This window comes from Metopolophium dirhodum, chromosome 6 (genome assembly GCF_019925205.1).
Source record: "Metopolophium dirhodum isolate CAU chromosome 6, ASM1992520v1, whole genome shotgun sequence".
Classification (NCBI taxonomy): domain Eukaryota; kingdom Metazoa; phylum Arthropoda; class Insecta; order Hemiptera; family Aphididae; genus Metopolophium; species Metopolophium dirhodum.
In genome coordinates this window covers 2,770,856-2,791,884 of record NC_083565.1, presented here as the reverse complement: position 1 = coordinate 2,791,884, position 21,029 = coordinate 2,770,856, and the positions used below count along the sequence as shown (strand labels likewise).

At 29.4% G+C, this 21,029-nt stretch overlaps 2 protein-coding genes across 2 annotated transcripts; both read right to left on the bottom strand.

The window, feature by feature from the left end:
• Positions 1-4,325: 4,325 nt before the first annotated feature.
• On the bottom strand, positions 4,326-11,891 carry LOC132947097 (ethanolamine-phosphate cytidylyltransferase). Its single transcript, XM_061017293.1, has 8 exons — positions 11,420-11,891; positions 11,200-11,337; positions 9,514-9,626; positions 9,386-9,452; positions 9,075-9,300; positions 8,819-9,019; positions 8,537-8,757; positions 4,326-5,462 (listed from the first exon to the last, which is right to left on the bottom strand). The coding sequence occupies exons 1-8, from the start codon at positions 11,467-11,469 to the stop codon at positions 5,360-5,362; spliced, it is 1,119 nt and encodes a 372-aa protein (XP_060873276.1). The 5' UTR covers positions 11,470-11,891; the 3' UTR covers positions 4,326-5,359.
• Positions 11,892-18,643: 6,752 nt separating this feature from the next.
• Positions 18,644-20,829, bottom strand: LOC132947181 (microsomal glutathione S-transferase 1-like). The gene is made up of 3 exons (XM_061017392.1): positions 20,408-20,829; positions 19,010-19,092; positions 18,644-18,933 (listed from the first exon to the last, which is right to left on the bottom strand). Exons 1-3 carry the CDS (start codon positions 20,525-20,527, stop codon positions 18,690-18,692), a joined length of 447 nt encoding a protein of 148 aa, XP_060873375.1. The 5' UTR covers positions 20,528-20,829; the 3' UTR covers positions 18,644-18,689.
• Positions 20,830-21,029: the final 200 nt, after the last annotated feature.

Sequence of the window (21,029 nt, the reverse complement as noted above, 5' to 3'; positions counted from 1 at the left end):
TCGATTCTAGGTTGGATACTAGAATTCTTCTTTCAGGTGACCCCACACCTGACACCAAAAGACGTGTAGTGATCCCTCACTGCTCGCTTATATTTTTGAGTTCGTCGACGTTGATGGTGAATGTAGGAGAGAAGGTTGTAGAGCGACAAGTTACACAAGTTAGTTATAAGTAATTTATTTAAAAAGTAATTAATTTCGTATATAAATTTGAGGACAGAGCGAAAAGCACCTGCCCGAGAAGTTAGTGACTGCGTAGTGCAGACTCTGTACTAAATCTAATTTTACTATAGATTCTATCTTATATTTATATAAAAACTATACGGATACAAATGTACACGGTAGAGTCCAGGAGGTGGATATTTGAAAGGAACCGGAGATGGACGTTGTTATTGCACAAACAACCCGAGTGAATGCTTGACACTTATTGGTACAAAGTTAATTAAGTTTTGCAGATATTCATAATCCGTTTGAATTGCACCGGCACTCACGGATTATTTTCATAGGTTGTTTTAGCACTATTGTGTAAAAATGCTTTTTAAGTGCGCGATCAAACTCTAGGTACGTACATTGTACGTGGTTCTTGGAATCGTTGATGTAGTTAACCTTCCTGTTGTTGTTGTCCTATCGTGAGAATGTACTTAGAATATTAGTAATACTGTCGGTTTACTACATTCCTCCCCTCGAAGATGGAAGTCCCTGACTTCCGCTAATTCAAGAATGTCCGAAGTGTTGGGTAGCCGGTAGGGCTGTTTCTTGGTGTGAGTGGAAACTCGACCATGTCGATTCCTCTTGATGACATCATTGGGTTTGCGTCCAGTTCTTCTGTTTCTTCCTGTGACTGTGCTACTTCCGTGTGATTTGTTACTGGTTTTTCTTTAACCATATTTATTATTAATATGATTACCGTCATAAAAATACTACTTGTTATTACATATAATATATAATCGTTGCGTTCTTGCGTGTCCTTTAGCTCGTCAATTTTGTTGTCGACTTTCCGTTGTTTTTCTAATTGTTTGTTTGACCCTGACACTTTATGTAGGTCCTCCATGTTATTTGTTTTAACATGGTAATCTTCCATTAAGTTGTTGTTGTCGGTGAACGGCATATCCTTTATGTGTTCTAAAACTGATTTCGGGTTGAAATCCATATATTCAGATTTGTAATCGACTTTTCCTGGTATGAGTACGTCTCTAGCGGCGTACGCTTTACAAGTTTCGTTTAAACTTAAGATACCTACACCTTTTAGTGTATGGCTGGTGGATTCTTTATCTTCGTCGCAGGTGATGAATACCAAATCGTAGTTAGTGACGTAGATCCACTCGTTTTTGAATCGTTTTTTGTGAAAGATGGATGTACCCATTTGTACGTGCATGATTTCGCAGTTTGTTGGAACTTTTATAGGATCTTGGAGTAATTGTACTTCACATGCTGGTCTACTAGCACGTGGATGTAAAGGATTACCCTCAGGACACAAAAGGAAGTCTCTAGCGTGTTTACAATGTGTGTAATACAATTCGTCATAAAGAGCATAGTGTTCTTTCGTTTTACTTATAGCTAGATACTTATTACTAGGTTTTATATAAAAACAATCGTTTCCGGTGCACACTGGCACAGGTATTAAATTATACAAACTAAAATCATTTTGATAAATTAAAGGTAAAGAAATTATAAACACTAAGTTGTCATTTGCATAGTATATAGTAATGTCTGAGAGCTTTATCAATTCGTAAATATTTTGTATGTCTAAATCAGTTGGTAAATCGGTGCCCCCAGGTAATGATACTTTAACGTCTTTAACGTGTTCTAATAACTCTTTTGGAGATATTAAACTTGGATGAATAATTCCCATTTTAGCTTGTTGTATTACCTCTAATAGTGTGTTTGTTTCTTCTATCTGTTTTGTAATTAATAAATTAACGTGTATAAAATGTTTTGTCAAATAGTTTTTTATTTGTTGTTCCCTTGTACTGTTTGTCGTTTCGTTCACCATTAATGTTAAAGGTACCGAAGATATAATGTTGTGTGACACTATATTATTCTGTAGTTGTACTACTTTAATTTGTTCTTTTATTAGTTTAGATTGCGAAGTGCTTTGGCTTTTTGCTATATTAAAATTAAATTTTTGTATGCATTCTAAATTGCATATTCCGTATATTAATTTAGCTGCTTTTGTAACGAGTTTAGTTAAAGCATTACGTTTAGTAATTATGTGACCAATAGAATCTAAGACTTGTGTCTTTTTATTGTGTAAATTGTCAACTATAGCGGTGGCTGTTTTAAGTAAGTTGTTACAATTAAAGTTATTGGTAACTGGGTCGTGCATGTATGCAACACACAATTCGTTTGTTTTATCTATTACTTCGTTTATGTATTCGAATTCTTCGTTATATTTAGTAAGATTAATGTATGCAGTAAGATCCCATTGAGACGTAATAAGTTTCAAAGGTCCCCGGTTCTCGTAGTATAGGCCAGAGTGTCGTGTTAGTGGTTCGTCGGTGTATCGAAAAGTCCCCGACGTGAATGGTATTATCAGAAGCATAAGTAGTGCGAAATTCATTGCTCTTTTGTCCGGTCCTAAATGGTTGCGTGCTGACGGCTCTGCTGACTCGTCGCTGATGCTCTGCTTGGCTAGTTGAGTGAAGTTGAAATGTTGAATGCAGTTGAACTGTTGATTGTAGTCGAAAATGTTGAATGTAGTTGAACTGTTGATTGCAGTTGCAAAATGTTGAATGTAGTTGATGTCTTGGCTCGGTCCTCCTATTGTCAGCAACGTGGTTGAACTCGAGGTCCGCTGATGTACTCGATTCTAGGTTGGATACTAGAATTCTTCTTTCAGGTGACCCCACACCTGACACCAAAAGACGTGTAGTGATCCCTCACTGCTCGCTTATATTTTTGAGTTCGTCGACGTTGATGGTGAATGTAGGAGAGAAGGTTGTAGAGCGACAAGTTACACAAGTTAGTTATAAGTAATTTATTTAAAAAGTAATTAATTTCGTATATAAATTTGAGGACAGAGCGAAAAGCACCTGCCCGAGAAGTTAGTGACTGCGTAGTGCAGACTCTGTACTAAATCTAATTTTACTATAGATTCTATCTTATATTTATATAAAAACTATACGGATACAAATGTACACGGTAGAGTCCAGGAGGTGGATATTTGAAAGGAACCGGAGATGGACGTTGTTATTGCACAAACAACCCGAGTGAATGCTTGACACTTATTGGTACAAAGTTAATTAAGTTTTGCAGATATTCATAATCCGTTTGAATTGCACCGGCACTCACGGATTATTTTCATAGGTTGTTTTAGCACTATTGTGTAAAAATGCTTTTTAAGTGCGCGATCAAACTCTAGGTACGTACATTGTACGTGGTTCTTGGAATCGTTGATGTAGTTAACCTTCCTGTTGTTGTTGTCCTATCGTGAGAATGTACTTAGAATATTAGTAATACTGTCGGTTTACTACACTAACCTTTGATACAGCGCTCTGGTGCATGTCTCATGTTTGTGGTTTTCGTGACACGTAAACAAGAACTTGTTACAGTGGCGGCGCTAGTGAGGGGCATACTGAGCATTTGCCCAGGGGTCCCGGTTTTAGAGTTAGAGACCAGGACTGAAGTCGGGACTCCAAAAACTTTATATTAACTGGTCAACGATATGCAATGACACGCTTCTACGCCAACAGTGTAATACTATAAAATTGTTTATTTTGAAATTTAATGTGAAACACTAACATTTACGTAACTTTACACTTTAATTTTATTATTAATATTAGTAACACCTAGACGAAAAATCAAAATTTGTTTACATCAATCGATCCTCAAATGAAAAATATATTCTTATAGTAGGTATCTTAATCAAAACAATCCGGTGAGTATTTGTCACTAAAAACCTGGGTGGGGTCACCCATCCGGGATTCGGAAGCCAGTGACACCGAACCATGCTCGACCTCAGAACACGGTATTGAAAAGCATAGAAAGTATGAAATAATAATATACAATGTTATAAAAATATTAAGTTGATACCAATGTTTTTATGTACGTTTACTCACCAAAATTACTCCTAGGATCAGCCCGATCAATTATATCATAAAATATAATTTTCCATTTTAAAATATAAATATAAAATATGAGTCGATAATAATATGTACATTAGGTATGCAGAAATATGTGATTCAAAATAAATAATAGTTGATAAAATGTTAGTCGTCATTGATTAACATACATTTATCAAATAATTAGATGACTTGATATTTGAATAAAAACCCATACGCCAGTTTTATACATTTTATACCAATTGTTAAATTAAATAAATAAATTCATGTATGAAAAAGGTATAGTTTAATAAATTCAAAAATATAAAAATTGTGTCATGGAATCTAAGTACAACATTTTAACAAGTCTATAAATAATCAGCTATATAATAAAAATGTAATTACATTTTAAAGACAAATATAAGAAATTATTTAGATACAGAAGTAATTCTATACAATTATTATTAGTGTGTTTAAGATAAACAAACACCTATTTGAAACAACCGGAAATAATATAAACTTAACATTTATGGCTCTAAATAAAATCAAACTCAAAGTTTAAAAGAATGGACAACAGAGATTTAAAAAATGTTGATTACCTATTAAGAATGTTTATGTTAGCTATAAAAGGTACATTTAATTACAAACATATTTATGCTCTATATAAATTTAGGGCAAAATATAAATGCAGCTATCCATTACAGACATCCTAGTGATTAAAAATGTAATTAGTTGTTAAGTATTTTTTTTAATTAGTTTTTTGTACCTAGTTGGAATACAAATAATTTATTTTTATTTGGAATGGAAATAACAGACAATATGTTTCTGTAAGTAATGTAATTTTTTACAATATGCTTATGTTTATTATTTTTGGCACTACATTTTATAACAAATGTTTAACAAAATTAATAAAAATAAATAAAATTAACCAACCAAACCAAATACCCTAAACGTCCATCACCGTCTATATAATATCAAATAATTAATGTATCACAGAACAAATTTAATTTATTCAGTGGATATAGTAAAAATACCGGGTAGGTTCAGATGGATAATAATTAATAGGTCTTGGGTATGTACTTAATACTTTAAAACATAAAAACATTAATTAGTTTAAAGGTATTGTAGTATTGTATAATTAGCCAATAATAATAATAAATAATAAATAAATATAAATCAAACAACAAATACAGATACATAAAGAAGAAAATGATCAATGTATTGATTGGTAACATGGTATTAAAATTATTTGGATGAATAACCAATTACATGATTTAATATCAGCACAATTTACGATCAATTAAGAATTAACTCAAACAATACTAGCATGATCCCACTTTTATTTTTTCTAACTGGTCTTCCATTTGTTTGATGATTGCCAACTCCTTAGCTTCTTTTTTGAAATTCCTAGCTTCAAACTCGAGTCTACAATAGTAAAACAATGTTTATCAATGAAAAAAATCATTGCATATATAATATTGGAACCATAACATTAGAGTACATCATTTTAAAAGAAACACATTGCTACACATATTATTATGACATATTCTATAATTTTTTTTCACATATTAAAAATATGTAATAAATGTATAAAAAAATTGTATTAACAATTATAATTGAATAAACTGCAAATAAAATAATTATTAATACTCATCAGTCTAACATATTAAAAATTTGTTTAAAATAAAATATTATATTATAACATATTTTGTTTTTGATGCAAGTCTAAATAAACCATTGTATTGTTAAGACATTGTCATACCCTTATTTGTATGAGATGATGTTTTACCATAGTTAAACAAAATATTATTTATTTATTTTAATTTCCAAAGAATGATTTCAAATGTTGATCTTATAATTTTGAATAGCATAAACTAAATATAAATACTTTTTATATACACTTAAGTTAGTTAATAACAGTCAAGATAAATTGTATAGTACAACAGCTTTAAATAATTAATAATAACATGTTTAAATACTAATCATACTATAATTTTATTTTATCAAATATATATGCTTTATGTATACTTAATATATACACAGTACACACACTACACACAACTTTAATACTAGACTAATAATTGATATTTAAATGTTAATTATAATAGTAATGATAGTTTATGGATTTTATTATTATATTTTAGATTATCATTAAATAAATTTTAAACAATTTCAAAAAATATAGAATACAGAACCCATTTTTTTTTTTTTATCTGAAGTGATTATAATTACTATATTTTGATGAATGATGAATCAATTTTAAGTGTAAATAAATTATATATTTATATAAAAAAAAAATATATTTACTAAAAACTAATATAAATTAGTACATTACTTTATTTTATATGTTAATCCAATGCTATTGGTCGATTGAATTTTTTAAAAATATTAATTTTATTTTTGTATGTATATAAATACTTGATCAAGTTTGCTAATTTATTTAAAGTAGAAAATATCAAGTCTAAATAATTATATTATCACATTAAGGAGATTCGATATTGTGATTTTCTGTCTTTGTATAACACACATGCAACATAGGATTTTAGACGTGTTCTTTGCCAAATAATATTGCTATAATGAAGCGATAAGAATTCTGAAAACAAATTTTAATTTGTCGTCAAGTCTACTTGAGATCGACATTCTCGCATTTATGATTTTTTGAATTTAACTTGTCAAAAATTGAAATATGACAATTTTTTTAATTACTCTATTTTAATTTAACATTTTTATGAATTTTGGGGAATAATATCAAAAATGTGGGAAAGTCGATCTCAAGTAATCTTTACGACAAAATGTTTTTGGAATACTTATCGCTTTATTAGATCAATTGGTAAGTTTAGCAAAGAACATATCTAAAATCATATGTCACGCGTGTGTTACACAAAGACAGAAAATCACAGCATCAAATCCCCCTTAATTACAATTAATTATAGAGTTTGATTTTTTCCATGAATATTAAAAGATTGGATAAGTACATTTCTAAAAATATTAAATTTGTATTGAATATTTAACTATCATTAAATATACTTAGTACTTTAGTAGTACACTAATGTGATTTATTTTAAATACTTTGATTTATTATAGGTTATATAATACAGTTAGGTATTTAAAATTGCTAAAAAATAGTTATTTGCACAATTTGGCATATTGATTTATCAAATTTAAAATATATTTGTGACCTCAAAAACTCGACTTATCACCTACAATATACAAAGAAATGGGTTTTTTTATGCAGTAACATGGTTCAATAACTTGTTACATACATATTTAAATTTAAAAATGCAAAAAACTGGTTACAGATGAAACCTATTTCGCATATTTTTAATATAGTGTTTCCTGTCAGCAATATTTTTTTCTTAATAGCATTAAACATACCATACTGGGCTTTTCTTTTAAAGGTAAACTTGTTTCCAGAAAGTTTTAACGTTTTTAGTAGTATTTTTTTTTTAAATTTTAATCATTACAAAACTTTATTTACTTTATTGAATTGCTAGTATACATTTAAAATCAGAATATTTTTCTGAAAACGTCAATACATATTGACTTTTAATTGTGTAATTAATTAGTTATTAGTTATTACTTTATAAGAATTTAAATCTTAAATGAGGTGTAATGAAACAACACATACACATTTTGTGGAGTTCCCGTGTCACTCAACCGCGCTCATGTAAATTTAACTAATTAACTACTCATTCGAAATTCAATTTTTTCTATATTATCGAAATTCTCAAAGAAATATTCTGCTTCATAATATGAAACTTAATATGTACGTAGCCATTCAAAAAAGTAAAAACTTAAAAAAAATATAATTGTTTTATAATGACTTCCAACTTTAAACTTTCAAACTTTAAACTTTTTAAATTCAATGAGCGTTTTAGCTCTCCAAAATTCACTTTATATGTAAAAAAAATACGTACTAAACATAGCCAATAATTATTATTTAACCCTTGAAATAAAAACTCAATGGTCATCAACCAGACTTGTTTCATATTAATTTTAATCGTGTATACATTTTTATAATTTTTAATCAAATCTGCAAACATATTATTTAGACTTAACAATCAGCAATGAAATTATATTTTTAATGTGTCAATACTCTATAATATGGTTTATATTAGAGATATAAATTATAATTATCAGAGAAGAAATGTAAGTAATACTTTGCATAGTAACAAAATATAAAATCTTGCTAATGAAGTTTCAACTTTGTATATAACTTTCAACAGTTACAAGTTTACAACATACAGAATAAAAAATCCCATCTTTTATTATACCCTACCAGAGAAGAGGATTATTAGAACTTTTAGTACAAATGCCACACAATGGTAATTCAGAAATACTTGTTTATTTGGAACGATGAAAAAAAAACCCTTTGTGTTTAATGTAATAATGTAGCTTTGTTTTATATATAAACCTTTAAAAATATTGTAGTATTATTTATCGTTTTATATATAAAACTATAAAAATATTGTAGTATTATTTATCATTATTTTTTTTACCTATGAATTATAATGCGCTCAACAATCTTTTCTGTTGTCATATTATTTTCTGAATCAACTATCACAAATTTATTCATCGATTTTGGAAGTGCATATGGGTCTTCACCGTTTATGTCCATTTTTACTGGAGTTTTACCATGGCATACAACATCAACATGAAAATGTTTCATTAAATCAGCCGTTACACTGTACGGTGCTCCAATAACAACTTCAGATACATACTGAAAAATTAATAGTAAAATGATACATTAGTTTTAATAAATTGTTGAGGAGAAATATTACTTTGCAGGCAAGAACACTCAAGACTCGTTCATGTAAATTCATAATTGGGTAATTCAAGCCTTTGTATTGGTTAACCACTGGATCCGTGTGCAATCCAACAATAAGGAAATTACCATGCTGATGGGCTTTTTCTAAAAAATCCAAGTGACCAACGTGAAATATATCAAAAGCACCAGCAACGTATACTACTCTATCAGTGGGCTGAAATGTACAACAGTGGTAAATAAGTATTTCAAGGTACAGAATTTTTTTTTACCTTAGGTTCGATGCCTTCACTGAATTGAATTATTTTATTGGTAGTAGGTAAAAATTGTGAACATCCGGTCCATGGACTTCTGGCAGCCTTGTCTTGACCCATCACTGAGGAATGCTCTTTCTCCACTTCATATTCTTTATCACCTTTGTAAAAATGTTGTCTTGTCATTAACAACATACGACTAACTACATCTGTAGTTGAAATTCCTTCAGTTCGTTTCACTTCCCTAGAAAAGTATGACAATTTATAGTATTTATCTTAGTATAACAATGATATCAGTTATCAAAACAAATATTATTTATTTAGCATACTTATATCTGTCCGCTTTTTTAACAAGATGATAAGTATCAACTCCATCTGCTGTAACTGTTATATCATCTACAAAACACATCCGTAATAATTAAAAAATTATATTTTCAAATTAAAATAAAATGTTTACCTCCATGAACACAAAAGTCACAATTATGTTGATCCAAAGTTTCGAGATTTGTAACGTAAGGAGCACCTTCTACTACTTCATCAACCCATTTTATGGCTCTCACCATTTTGGACCTGAATATAATTTTACCATGCATTAATAATTTATTTTGAAAGATAGATAACATAAATGTATTTTGCCTCATAATATAATATAATTGTTATTTCATAGACAAAACATATTCATTTTTATTTTTCATATTGGGTATGGGAGGGGACCACCACTTAGCAATACTTTTTTACTGATGCTCTTGCAGTAGCGGTTTTAGCGTGCAGCAGGGCAAACAACTGCCATACTTAAATGTCTGATGTCCTTTTTTGAAAAATTAAAAAATGTACCTACTGCTAATATTATTAAGTATTTATTCGCAGTTAAAACTTAATTATAAATGTATTATTGGCTGTATGAAAATTTAGTCCTAGAACCGCGCATAGAACTCTTGCGTCTTTCTATATACAAGTATAGATTTCTAATCTGGTTTTAATAAGTGGGCCCTTGAAATATCCTGACCCACAGTTCCCTAACTCTGGATCCACTACTGGGTACTCATATTTTAATAAAAATCCTGCACCTTCATAGTACTAATTATTTTATGGTATTACACAATTATCCCCAGTGACTCATTGTTTATTCAAACAATATTAATAAGTTATATCAACAATAGCTACCTATATCATTATAGCAATATCAACAAATTAATTTACTATTAGCTATCAAAATATTAATTTACTTAGTAAATACACTATATATAAAAACTACAATATTGTTTTTAAATAATTGGTTATTGGCATAGGTTAAATTCCAGTCATTATTGAATATCTAAAAGACTAAAAGTTATTTTAAATAATTAATATATTCTTATGATAATATGACACAAACTTACATGCATTTCATAAATATATTTGTAATGACGTAATGTATTTACATAAAACACAGCAACACATCATAGTGTTATTTGCAATTGTTAATAAAAAAAAGAATGTATGGTTATACCTATCACAAAAGCATAACTATACAATATAGGCAATAGTTTTGCATTTTACATTTTTAATGTACTTCACGCGAAAATCATATTTTTTCTTGTTTACCACCTATGTTATTACTTAAAAATTACTAGGTATTTGATTTGTGACCAAGTTGGTGGTTTATTTCTTTGTATACCTTAGGTTTAGTTATGGTATTTTGTGTATGAATTAGTAAAGATAATTTAAATAAAATATAAAAGATCAGATGGGGCGTATAACTACTCTATAAATGTTGACTTAATTATTACAAAATAATATTATATTAGGTTAGTCGGTTAGTGAGTAATGAGTATATTGATACGTGTCATCCAATAATAACATTAAAAATTAACAACTACCTAGTAAAAATAATACCATTAAACATACATATAAACTGTTATTCAGACCAAAACACAGTGTTTAGTTTATACTATTATTATACAGCACCAAGTCCTAACAATAAAAAGATAAATATTTTATTAGTATATTAAGAAGATAACAACTCAACAAACAGAAGTAACAAACAGTTGTAGGCAATAAAGTTTTTAAATTTACACCGACCTACTTGGCAATCATTACATTTAAAAATTCAGCAGTGACATAACGTAATAGACACATGATCGATAAGTGATTAGCTAGCTACCTCTCTTGTTCTGTGAAAACCGGTGGACCTTTGTGCTTGGTGATTTCGTCATCGGTGTGTATGCCTACGACCAGATAATGTCCCAACGCTTTGGCTTGTCGTAGCGAGTTTGCGTGACCAAAGTGCACCATGTCAAAACTGTATGACGGACGAAAAACCGAAAACAAAATAATTATTAACATTAATATGCGTAATAGTTAAACGAGAAAAGTGTACTCACCACCCATCGCACCAGACCCTCACGGGCTTGTTTTCCGCTTGTTCACTCATCTTCCGGGGTACGGACGCCCGGAGCTGCGCAATGTCCGAACGTGTAGACGACTGACGAAGACCTGACTCGATGACGGTTAATAAGAACTACGTGAATACCGCGAATCGACTGCGACTGAGTGCGATACTGCGACGCCCGCGTCGACGTGTCTCGGCGTTCTACGTGCGCGTCGGAATGCTAACGAGTAACGACTGAACGACCACTGTCGCAACTCGCAAGTCGCAACGGTAATACCGGATTTGAGTACGCAGCGCAGAACGGTAATTCATTCGTTCACCGCTCCACCGTAAGTAACTCGTATAGTCGTATGAGTCGCGAGAGAAATCGATGCAAATTGCAAAATACTACGAATACCAATGCTATCAATGATGTTCCTATTTCATTGCGATTTATACGATTTTGAAACGTTTATCACAAACAGTGTTCGGCCAAAGTCCAAAATGATAATGCGAACAAACGCCGTAATCAGGCCACCGCGACCGCCACCGCCCGGTACTTTCCATTATCATCATAGATAAAAGTAAAGATTTTTTCCCCCTTTATTTGAAATTTTTATATAAACAATCTGTAGCCTGTAGGTACCTATACAACATGCACAATACGTATAATACGGCTGCATTTGCGGAAATCGGGGTGGAGGGCTTAGCCCTCAAAGGCGTATCTTGTCTTAAAAAGGATTTAATCCCCAGTTTCCCCACTAAAAACAAATAAAAAAATAATTGTACCTACCTAATATTATTTTCCTTTATGAATAGGTATTGTCCAAAATGCCATAAAAAAGTTAACTATGAATAATATATGTATATTTCTTATTTTCCTTGAAGTGGTTTGTGAACGTCAACCGGACAATTATTATTTTAAAACAATTTATAAAAAACCAACGGGAGACCTTGATTCTGCTGTATAGTCGGTTCGAATCCAACAATTATCTAAGTATTTCGTTTCAATAAATCATTATAGCCTGTAGGTGCCTTACCTTATACGAAAAACAATTCTGATCGATGAAAAAGGAAGAAAGCCAGGATTTTTTTTTTTGTTACGAGAGGGGGACTAAATGATTTTGAATACCTATTATACATTAGTTTTGAATATCGTAGCGAAAGATTCAAAGATGTATCGATTTTACAATGATGTGGTTTTATTTCTGTGAATTTAGTAGGTACTTTGGGATGGGGGGAGGTCAAACGTAAAAGTTCCTAGTCGTTTTCAAAAGCATCGGTGAAAATAAAAAAAAATGAAAAATATGTGGAAAATTGTATGCAAACTTTTTCGGTGTAACTCAAAAAAACTAATAACAGTAAATAGTTATTTCAAATTTTCACCAAATGTCAAAAATAATATGACCATTTTCCATAAATGATATAATTTTCAAAATATGTTGACTCTTTAATATCCATTAGAATTTTTTTTTCAACTGTCGAAAAAACTGAAAATGTATTACAATGTTCCACTTCCACATGAGTTGTAGGTAATTAAACAAAAAAATTCAACGTAAATCCACAATAGTTTTTTTATGATTGGGTGAAGTTGGAATATATTATATCCTGAAATATACAAGGGTGGACTGTGCCACTGTGCTACTGATCAATTGCATAGCAGTGCGGCCGTGCGGGCCGATGTCATGTTATATCCCCAGGGCTGGTACTAGTGGTACATAATAATAATAAAATTATTATTATTTTTAACGGTTTGTTATTATATCTATTTAGTATGTTAGTACATCTTGGTAATGCACCAATACGAACCACTCCAGGGACGTCTTCAGGTCAATTCCTGGGGGAGGAGATTTTAGTCTTGAATACCGCTTTTAACAATTAACAAAATTTATAAAATGTATTTATCTATTAGCAAAAACAGAATATCTCACGACTTACGGGAGGGGGCGATCGCCCCCCCCCCCCCCCTCAGGAACGCGCCTGATCCAATCTGATCAACTAAACTTTAAATACTTATATAAGTACTTGTATAAGTATATATAGGTAAAGTTACAACTATAGGCAATAAATAGGCCCCGGATAATTGCAAAATGCATTATTTTATGGAAGTTCATGGCAATGCCTTTTAAGTACAAATTTATTTTGTGCATCAGAGAATTGAAAATTTAAAGTTTTTATTTGTCGGTTTCGAGCATTTTGCTTTAATTTTGTTAATTTTTAGATGTATATAAGTATATTCATACATATTACATTATATACATTTTTATATTAAACTCAATTGGTAATTCAAACAATTTTAATGTTTATTCCGCCCATTTATCATATTTAGTGGTGCAACTAGCTACTAGCCCAAACATTTGTGCAGGGGCTGAAGCCCTTCAATAAAATATGTTCCTAAAAGTACCCCAATTGAGCTTTAACCCCACATCACCATCATCATTGTAAATCTATATGGCAGCGCTATCTAGCTAGGAAGTTAAGCAGCTGTGAGGGCCAGTTCTTCACGCACGTGTAGTAGAAAAAAATAGTGGCAGCTGCTGTTATCAAATTAATTTTAATTTTAATAATAATACCGGCCAAAGCGTACAGCTATTATAGCATAAGGGAGTCGGGATTTTATGTATTATTTCTAAAAAATATACTATAGTAGGTACCTATAAATAATAATATTTAAGAATAGTTATATAAGTACCTACTTAAATATAGTTTTCCAATTTTTTAAAAAAGTCATTTGGGGGGATACCACATTAACACATTGAGGGACAGTGAGGATTATAAATACCTAATTATAAAAAGCATGCCTAAATTAATCAATTGTATTAATCGATTTTATAAAAGATATAATCAATAATTTTTTTAAATTATATTTGCTTTATTTTGTCAGTGACCAATGTCACTTAATGATGTATATGGACAGTAGTCTCTCATATGAATATATGAATATATGATACCATTGAAAAAACTACTACTTTAGCAATAATAGTGTCCATTTTTGGTCGGTTTTCGTGAACTGCTATAACAGTACTATTACATATGAATTCAAAAATGTCCCCTGGCATCTACAAGCTGCAGCAGTACTTTTTCATGATTGTCCGTCAATGTGTTAAGATAAGTTGCTTGCTTTGAGTACAACCAAAGAATAAAATATAGTTGTAAATAGACAGAGCCGTGTCAAACAATTCAGCGCCCCGGGGCAATTCGCGCCCCTTCCCTACAATTTGAGCCACAGGTAGCATATTAGGCGCAAATAAAGGCGCCCCCTTACTTTTACAAAACTATGGCACCCGGTGGCAATTGCCCCCTTTGCCCCTCCCCTTAACACGTCACTGTAAATAGATCTACTATGAGTTTGAGTTACTATTAAGTTACCTACTTATTAAGCAATTAATTAATCGTTAAATTATCATGCAGTGTTGTAAACTATTAAAATACAATTTTCCTTATTGAATACTTTTTTAATACTTTTTATTTTGAAGTATTTGAATGGCATTTTAAATACTTTTTTTAATTAAATTTATTTTCTATTTATTCTTGTTTAATAAAAATACCATGCCGTCGTGGTTATGCTCAGTATCGGCCTGGCGAAAGCGGCCGAGGCCTCTCTTTTTTTTTTAGGATCTTGTAAATTATTTTATTTGCTTAGCGTGTTCCTGGTGTATATAAGTATTTATCAAAATATTTAACCTTACGTAATTTTTCTTTGCAAGATGCTTACCTATATTATAGTGTAAGTAGGGCATAATAGTACAAGTGTCAAGTAACAAGTAGGGAGAGGTTTTTTTTGGGATTAATTGAACAACTGCAGCTAAAACCTAACTATTATCTCTTTTCTTAAAAAACAATGGGCTCGGACGAGGTAACGAGGGCCCCGCTGTTGGATTCAGCGATCATACAAATATTGCATACTTTTGAAAGCTTACTTCAATAATATTATGCTTATAACTTATGAATTTGCCTTTAAAGTTAAAATTCTATTATAGAAATATAATTTCATTTCTGTATTCTGTGTAATTAATAATAATTATTTATTATTTTGTAGTTTCAGATTTCAGTAGTTTTCAATAGTTTCATAGTTTATCAAACGAATTATTTCCCGCGTCAGGCTTCGCGTTAATATTATACAGGGTGTTTTTAAGCATGCTCACACTATTTGTATGCTTAAATTATACATATATTCAAATTCTTATTTTTGGAATTTTTAAATACACTTGAAGATTTTTTGTACCATTTAATGATCATGCTGTAACAATACAAACTTTGGTTTTTCAAATAAGAATCCCCCTTTTTATACTATTAATAATTCAGCATATATTATTTTTTATTAGTAGTCTTTGAGTTATATAACTTTGTGTAGGTAACTACTAAGAAATAAGGATAATATGACTATAGATATGGGTTAAGTACTTACGTAGATTTGAGGGCTTACATGATTTGCAAATGTTTACAATTACTATTGATCTATCAATATAAATAATTTACAAAAACTATCTAAGTATACTGAACACTACATCTAATATTATTATTAGATTAGTTATTATTATCAATAACCATTGATTAAATATCTCATACTCATGCTTCACTTGGAAAGTGATTATGTAAATAAAATATGGACTACCATGGTCCAATTAGTTAGCATGGACTTTGTCACCACTAATCGACATTTTGTTGTTCAAAATTCGACCGTTCTACCATGGTTCATTTTTGTATCACAGTACAATATAATATTTTTGAATAACTCGTATTTAATAACAAAATATTTTATTGCAGTGGTTGTGTCGGTATCTAATATCTATTGAAAAATAATTATATAACTATTTATTAGGCTATTTTCTAATTATCATTTTTTTTTTGCCAAAAATCTAATTAAAATTTTTTTAATAACACTACCTAATAATTACCATGATCAGTACACCAACTTGAGAGTAGCTCAACTTCAATAGGTGGTAAAAATGTATACTTTGAAAACAATGGCAGAGAACTATTAAAATGTGAAAAATTTTCTTTAGTTTTAACTTCACATTCATCGATTATTAAAACACAAGTTTAATTCAAGTTGCATTGCATTTCTAAACTCGACCATCTAAAATGATTAGATACCTACATTTTTTACAAAATAATTAATAATTTTCACTAAACTAACAACTCATTTTGGAAAATATTTTCCTGGACCATAAACAGAATATAAAATGAACTCATTTAGGTCAGAAGGTAATAATGGACTTTTACTAAAACCATTATCATTCAATTGTGACAAATATCCTCGGGTATTTAGTAATATTCTCGGGAAAGTCTGAAAAAAATGTATTAAATTTTATAATGCAATAATTTTATTTAAGTTAATGTATTATAACAATACTAGTGTATTCATTTTTAATATGTCTTTAAACTGAGTCAGTTACGATATTAATAAAATATATGTTTCAAAATATACTTTTGATGCATTTGAATATTAACATATCAACATATCAACAAATATCAACCATCAAAACTATTTGCAAATTGCAAGTATTACAGGACAATGTAATTGATTCACAAACATATGTGATATTAATTTTTGTTTAAACATAGAGAGAGAGAGTACAATAATTGGATTTTTTAATATCATACCATATTTTTAAATTATGATTAGGTAGATAATATACTATAGTAAAGATATTGTTCTTTTACAGCCGATTTAATATATTTTGTTATCTATTAAAGAATTTGACTTAAATTTAACTGTAAAACAAATTACGAACTGGCGGTATCTTGAAGTTTAAACAGTAAGACAGCAGAATAAACATACTTAACTTTACCTTTTACATTTTATAGTAAAACTCTAGTTCATTAGATGTTTTAATAACATTCTTGATCTTTCTAAGTTATGTTGCTTAAAATTTTACAAGTACCTAATGCTGTCACTGTTAAATTCAAAAATATAAAAAAACCAGCAATGGAAATAAAGAAAAAGTAAATACACTGACTGTTAAAGTTGTCACTGTTAAATTCAAAAATATGAAAAAAACTAGAAAACTGACAGCCTTTGACTATTTTTAACTAAATAATATACCCCTATATTTATATTATGAACTAGGTAGAGCAATAAAGAGTAACCAATCAAAATTACAGTATTTTATCAAGAGGTAGGTAATAAATTGCAATTGTCAAAACAGTTCACTGAAACCGGTATTTTAAAACATTTTAATAAAAATATATAGAATAATTCAAATTTACGCTGGATTTAATAACATTGCAGCGAAAATACATAGATAATATCTTATATACACGTTTTTAAAGATGAGTCTTTTTTTGTTTAAAACAAAAAAACAGGTTTTAAACATGTAAATAAAACTTTTTAATGAAGCCCTATAAATTATAATAGTCTATTATTATAAATAGGTTATAGGTAGCATCCCTCAATTCTCATCACTTATCGATCATCATGTCATTATGTTATTATTATTATTACCTATTATTTTTATAAATATATTCCAGAGCCCCAACCCCACGAGGTTACGTGCCTAATTGGTTCACGTTTGAAAAAAGTTTTAGTAAGTTGAGCCGATTGGGTTCCCGTCGAATTACACACATTTTCCTTCTCAATTGTACAGGTTTAGGACTGTCAATATTAAAGTAAGCTTGGTTAAAAATGTGAGTTAATGTGTGTTAAAAAAAGGATAAAAAATATTGAAAATTTAAAATCGCTTATTTGGAAGTCAACTAGTCAACACTTATGTTAGGTCTTAGTTGTACAAAATACAAATAATAAAATATAATAAATACAATTTAAAGTGTCCTTCTTAATTTAAACCTTGTAAAGGGCATGGTCGCATGGGCTATAGAACATAACTATGTGGTGGATAGTACCTTTGGGCTTTTGTCATATGTCCTAGCGGCTAGCAAGTATGTGACTATTATGATGACATTTGCAAAAATTAAAATTAATTCTTTCAGAGCTGTTCATAATGATAATAAGTAATAACTAATATTATTATTAAAGCAATTATTAGATAAATAACCACACATTTAAAATAACGCCCAAACTGAGCAATGGAATACAGTATAAAGTATAAAATTAGTACTGTTTTTAACAAATTGAAAAAATTAAATACATTATCTGATAATGATATTACTATAATTATTCAAATGAAATTTAAAATTTAAAATACCACAATAAAAATAGTAAATTTACTTTATCAATTGTATGATTTGTAATTTGTATGCAGTGGGATATTATACAAATGAAAACGCTAGAAGATTAATAATAAAATAATGAGCTTTTATATATTTTGTATACAATAATATTAAACAAAACTTAAAATAACTTGAACAGCCATATACACGGTTGTTGCGAATCCAGCAAACCATGATAAACCTCTGGCCGGTTGAGGTAAAACGACCACAGCATAAACTATTGTATGAATTATTCTACTTGCTACAAACAATCTTATTAAATTGGTAGCAATAAATGCATTTGGACTCGTTAATAAGTATCCAAAACATACAATAATAAATAGTGGAATATTTTCTAAATCATTGAGATGAGCCCTGAAAAAAAAAATTTGATTTTAAATATAATATTATATATATACATAAGTAATATATGAAATTTATAATAATATACCTTCTGACTCTTTCAATATCAGCATCATCATACTTCACTTTAGATTTTGAATTCATTTTTGCATCTTCAGGGTTAGCGAATACCTATCAAACAAAATAACTAGTTATTATTATTTATAGCTAGTTATAATTTTTCTATGAATAACGATTTTAAATATGTTAATCTAATTATACTTATATCAAAATGTATTTTTTCAAATTATGCATAACAAGTAGTTATTACACATTTATGTAGTTTTAAACTATTAAATAAATTAGTGTGTGAATGGAACTATATGTTAACTGATTATTACTAAATTAACAGATTACATATCAACATTCATTTGGTTATAAAATTCCTCTTAAAATCCATACATTATCTTTTACATGTTAATAAATTAAATTTAAAAATACACAAATTATCTATGGTACTTAACATTTGAAACACTTAAAACGAAATTGGTTTGTAAATAAAATGAATTATCTAAAAACAATGGTTAAACTATTATTTTAAGAATCAACCAATGACTACACCTACTCTATAAGATTTGAATTAACTCTAATGTTATTATAGGTATGAGATATAATAACTAATACTATTAGCATGTTCCTATATTATATTTATATTTTTGTATTATAATACACTAATTATTGATGTATTTAGAACTAATTACTATCCATTTTTTAAAGAAAACAAAACAATTCTTTAGATTTAATTATTATTTTGCTCAATATTTTGCAGACTAATCACTAACAAAACAAAATTTCATTATTTATTGTGAGGAAATAAAGTTAATATTTTTAAACAAATAGTAAATAATATATTAATGTAAAATATACTACCATAAAAGTATTAGCATTTCATTATTTTTAGCAAAAGACATTAAAATACTCAATGTAGGTGCATATAATTATTATAATTGCAATATAAATCTTGAAATAGGTATTGAATAGTATTGTATTCTCACACAATGGTAGATGAAGTAATTTATATTGATAAATTATAAATAATAAATTTCAATATTAGGTAACAAGAGAAGTAGAAAATACCTATACTTGTCTAATACTTATTAGTTATTACCTATACAAAATATACGATATCATTGTACACTAAGCATTTCTTTTTCTCAATAAAATTTACAGTCAATCGTATACAATGTAGGTAGGTATTAACGTATAGTGTAACTAGTATAATACATCTTTAATAGGTATCTCCAAGAAAAATATTATAGTATAATGGTAGGTATAATAATAGTACAATAATTGTGATAATATAAACAACTGTTGGTATGCATCGTATTGATTTAATACATGAACTAAGATCTTAGTTCATGATTTAATATTAAATACCCATCACCTATGGGCCATGACTGTTAAGTATGGATTATCATAATATTTTACATATTATTATTTCAATTACCATTTTTGCGAAACGTTGTTTGGCCGTCAGTGGGGCCATTGCGAGTACTTTCAGTACTAATATGGCCGTGTAAAACACGTACGTTCTGAACAAAACTTCGTCAACTTCAAATGAAATCATCGTGTAGTCGTAGTGTTTACGGTTACGGGGAAAACGGAAAGCGAAGTAATAATTAATAAATGTATATTGTACGGGACGCTAGAGCCGTGAAGAATTCCAGCCAACTGACTACTGAGTGTCGGACGAAGTATCAAATGACGAATGTTTTACGTTTATCATTGGTCGTTAATATTTAGTATTTACTGTCTGGTCATAAGTCATAACTCAAAATAAAAATGAATCATTAAGTCGGATACTCGTTTGTAATTTTTAGTTTCGAGTGTTTTGATGGCGGCACGAACAAAATATGATAATAGTATGTTATTATTATTCTTGTTCCATGACCTCTCGGCGCAGGCACGCACTGCGTCGACCAATACACGTTCGAGTACCCAATATATACATCAGCTGGCATCCGTCATCCGTGTTCCGTGTTCGAGACTTAGAGTAGACAGAGTACTACTTTAGTACTTTATTCTGTGTTTTTTTTATGTGTAACTTACTACTAAATACTAACTATAGT

What these genes read in the sequence shown, in the direction of transcription:
- LOC132947097 (XM_061017293.1), bottom strand. Translation starts at nt 11,469, where the DNA reads ATGAGTGAACAAGCGGAAAACAAGCCCGTGAGGGTCTGGTGCGATGGG. An exon ending in GTTTTCACAGAACAAGAGAG is followed by an intron (nt 9,627 to 11,199) that starts GTAGCTAGCTAA and finishes AATTATATTCAG; the next exon opens with GTCCAAAATGGTGAGAGCCA. An exon ending in TGACTTTTGTGTTCATGGAG is followed by an intron (nt 9,453 to 9,513) that starts GTAAACATTTTA and finishes TGTGTTTTGTAG; the next exon opens with ATGATATAACAGTTACAGCA.
- LOC132947181 (XM_061017392.1), bottom strand. Translation starts at nt 20,527, where the DNA reads ATGATTTCATTTGAAGTTGACGAAGTTTTGTTCAGAACGTACGTGTTT. An exon ending in AACAACGTTTCGCAAAAATG is followed by an intron (nt 19,093 to 20,407) that starts GTAATTGAAATA and finishes TTTGTTTGATAG; the next exon opens with GTATTCGCTAACCCTGAAGA. An exon ending in GATATTGAAAGAGTCAGAAG is followed by an intron (nt 18,934 to 19,009) that starts GTATATTATTAT and finishes TTTTTTTTTCAG; the next exon opens with GGCTCATCTCAATGATTTAG.